This window comes from Orycteropus afer, unplaced genomic scaffold (genome assembly GCF_000298275.1).
Source record: "Orycteropus afer afer isolate SDZICR_OR568_19922 unplaced genomic scaffold, OryAfe1.0 scaffold00099, whole genome shotgun sequence".
In the NCBI taxonomy this organism is placed as follows: domain Eukaryota; kingdom Metazoa; phylum Chordata; class Mammalia; order Tubulidentata; family Orycteropodidae; genus Orycteropus; species Orycteropus afer.
The window spans coordinates 4113540-4115937 of record NW_006921686.1 but is presented as its reverse complement, the minus strand read 5'-3'; the positions used below and the strand labels follow the sequence as shown (position 1 = coordinate 4115937).

General features: G+C 60.3%; 1 protein-coding gene across 1 annotated transcript in view; it reads right to left on the bottom strand.

The window, feature by feature from the left end:
• Window positions 1-985, bottom strand: part of FBXO46 (F-box protein 46) — a 1855-nt gene extending 870 nt beyond the window's left edge. Inside the window, exon 1 of the mRNA XM_007943063.2 lies at window positions 6-985. Within this exon, the coding sequence (XP_007941254.2) occupies window positions 6-985 (980 nt within the window). The remainder of the gene's footprint in view (window positions 1-5) is intronic.
• Window positions 986-2398: the final 1413 nt, after the last annotated feature.

The window sequence follows — 2398 nt, the reverse complement described above, 5'->3', positions numbered from 1 at the left end:
CCAGCAGGAACTCCACGTTGCTGGGCAGGGCGTCCCTCGAGGGGCTGATGAGCTGGTACAGGTCGCAGGTGATCTTGTCCTTGGCCCGGGCTCCGGGACCTGGGCTGCCCGGGTAGGCGGCACAGCCGGGCCGGCCCCCACCGCCGCTGGTTAAGCTGCCGTCCGGCGCCCGGGGCTCGCGGCCGTTGGAGATGCGGAAGGCGATGCGCACCTCCCCGGGGCCCGGGCCGGGCCGCTCCTCCTTGCGGAGGCCCTTGGCCGGAGGGCTGTCGCGCTGGGCCTCAAAGTGGGCCACCGCCTCGGCCACGCGGCTGCAGTCCCCGCTGCCGGGCCGCCGTTCCGGCCCCAGCCCTTTGGCTGGCCCGCCCTGCTCAGCCGACACGAAGACCACGGGTGCCGGGGTCCCCGGGCGCGGGTAGTTCTGCAGGGCGAGGGCGGCTCGCTGCTCCACCAGGGCCACCATCTCGGCCACAGAGAGCAGGTCCATGTCCTCAGGGGCCGAGCCTGGGGCCCCCTCAGCAGCAGGAAGCCCCTCCCGGCCCCCTGGGTCGGGCGGGGCCTTGGTGGGCTCCAGGCAGCGCCTCCGCCGCTTGGCCTTGGAGCTGTCGCTGCCCCAGTGCCCCTTGACCTTCATGGAGCTGGCCCGGCTGCCCCCACCGCACTGGTGGGCCACAAAGAAGGCCACCTTCTCCTTCGTGTTCCCGGGCTTGATCACGTACCACGTGTCCAGCAGGACTCGGCCCTCGTCACCGGCAGCGGCCGCCGAGAGGAGCGGAGCGGGCTGGGGCGCTGGGGCCTCCGGGGCCGAGATGGGAGGCGTGTTCTCTGACAGCGCAGGCTCGTGGTCTGGCTCCACTCCGCTGCCTGGCTCTGGGCAGGCTGCTGGCTTGAGGGCTGCGGAGGGTGGGCGTGGCTGGTTCTGTGAGTAGGTGCCAAAGGGCCGGGGGCACCATAGCTGGAAGGGCAGGAGGCCGCCGCGGTCCATTGTGGGGGCTGGTGTCTGATGGGCGGCGGTTCAGTGCATCTCAGGAGCTGGACGGTGCTGGGGGACTCCACGGGCTACCTGAAGGCAAGGAAGAGGAGACTGGGGAGCTGAAGGAGGAACCTGCCCTCCCCCCAGGACCACCTCAACCTCAACCTCTCCCAAAGCAACAGACTGAGACCTCCAGGAATTTATTCCCACCCAGGTGAGCTAAGGAGAGGGCTGCAGAGGCAGTGGGACCTATTCTTCTCAACATGCACAACACGACCCTAGCGAGCAGCTTGTTCCAACCCCACACGTCCCACTTCACTGCCCAACTCCTTCACTCATTAAGTATAGTCTTCCAGCCACTGGAAGCTTTCAACTCAAGCTGAAGTACAACTGACACACCTCTTTGGGCTATGCTCTCACCCTGTTGCCAGTTCCTGAAAAGACAGGAATTCCTAGCCCTGCCCACAGCTCTGGGAGCTTGGGCCCATGGAGGGAGGAACTGAGTGGGCTGGGCTACTCGGAGAAAGAAAGTCTGAGGAGGTCAGAGCCAGGCAGGCCCCTGAGAAATGGACTTCCCTTTTTTCGGGGTGTGGGGCTCTAAAAATCTCTCTGAGCTATGTATCCTATGTATCCAGACAAATGTCCCCACAGGTGCAATGGATTGTGCAGGTAATTAATTCACTGAAGCATGGCTACAGAGGAGCTCTGGTGGTGCAGTGCCTAAGGCACTTGACTGCTAACCAGAAGGCTGGCGGTTCAAACCCACCAGCCACTCCTTGGAAGGAAGATGGGGCAATCTACTTCCGTAGTGATACTGTCTCGGAAACCCAAAGAGGGGTCACTATGAATCGGGTCCGACTCGATGGCACATAACAACAACATGGCCACAGACCCCTGGGATAAGAAGGTCTGTTCTTATATAGCCCCTCAAGTGGCACACAGATAAACCAAGGCTCACAGTAGGAAAAGGTTACAGAGCTAAGATGGGTCAGGACCAACCAGTGAAGAGTTCTCTTAATAATTTCTTATTTTGTTTTCCTAGGACTTTATGTTGTTGTTGTTGTTGTTATGTGCCGTCGAGTCGGCCCCGACTCATAGCGACCCCTCCTTGGGTTTGAACCACCAGCCTTCTGGTTAGCAGGCAAGTGTCTTAGCCACTATGCTACCAGGACTTTATGGGCATAAGCTAATTTGGAGGAGTTTTGGTCATGAGTTGGGCTGGACCAATAAGGGACATATCCCTCAGGGGCAATCCATCCCTGGCCCATCTCTCTCCAGATACCTGAAAAACAAAATATCCTCAAACCAACCCTCCACATGCCTGTAGGCCAGGGGACGGCAAACTATGGCCAAATCCAGCCCGTTGCCTATCTTTGTCGATAATTGAAACACATCCAACCCTTTATGGTTGCTTTTGTGCTGTAA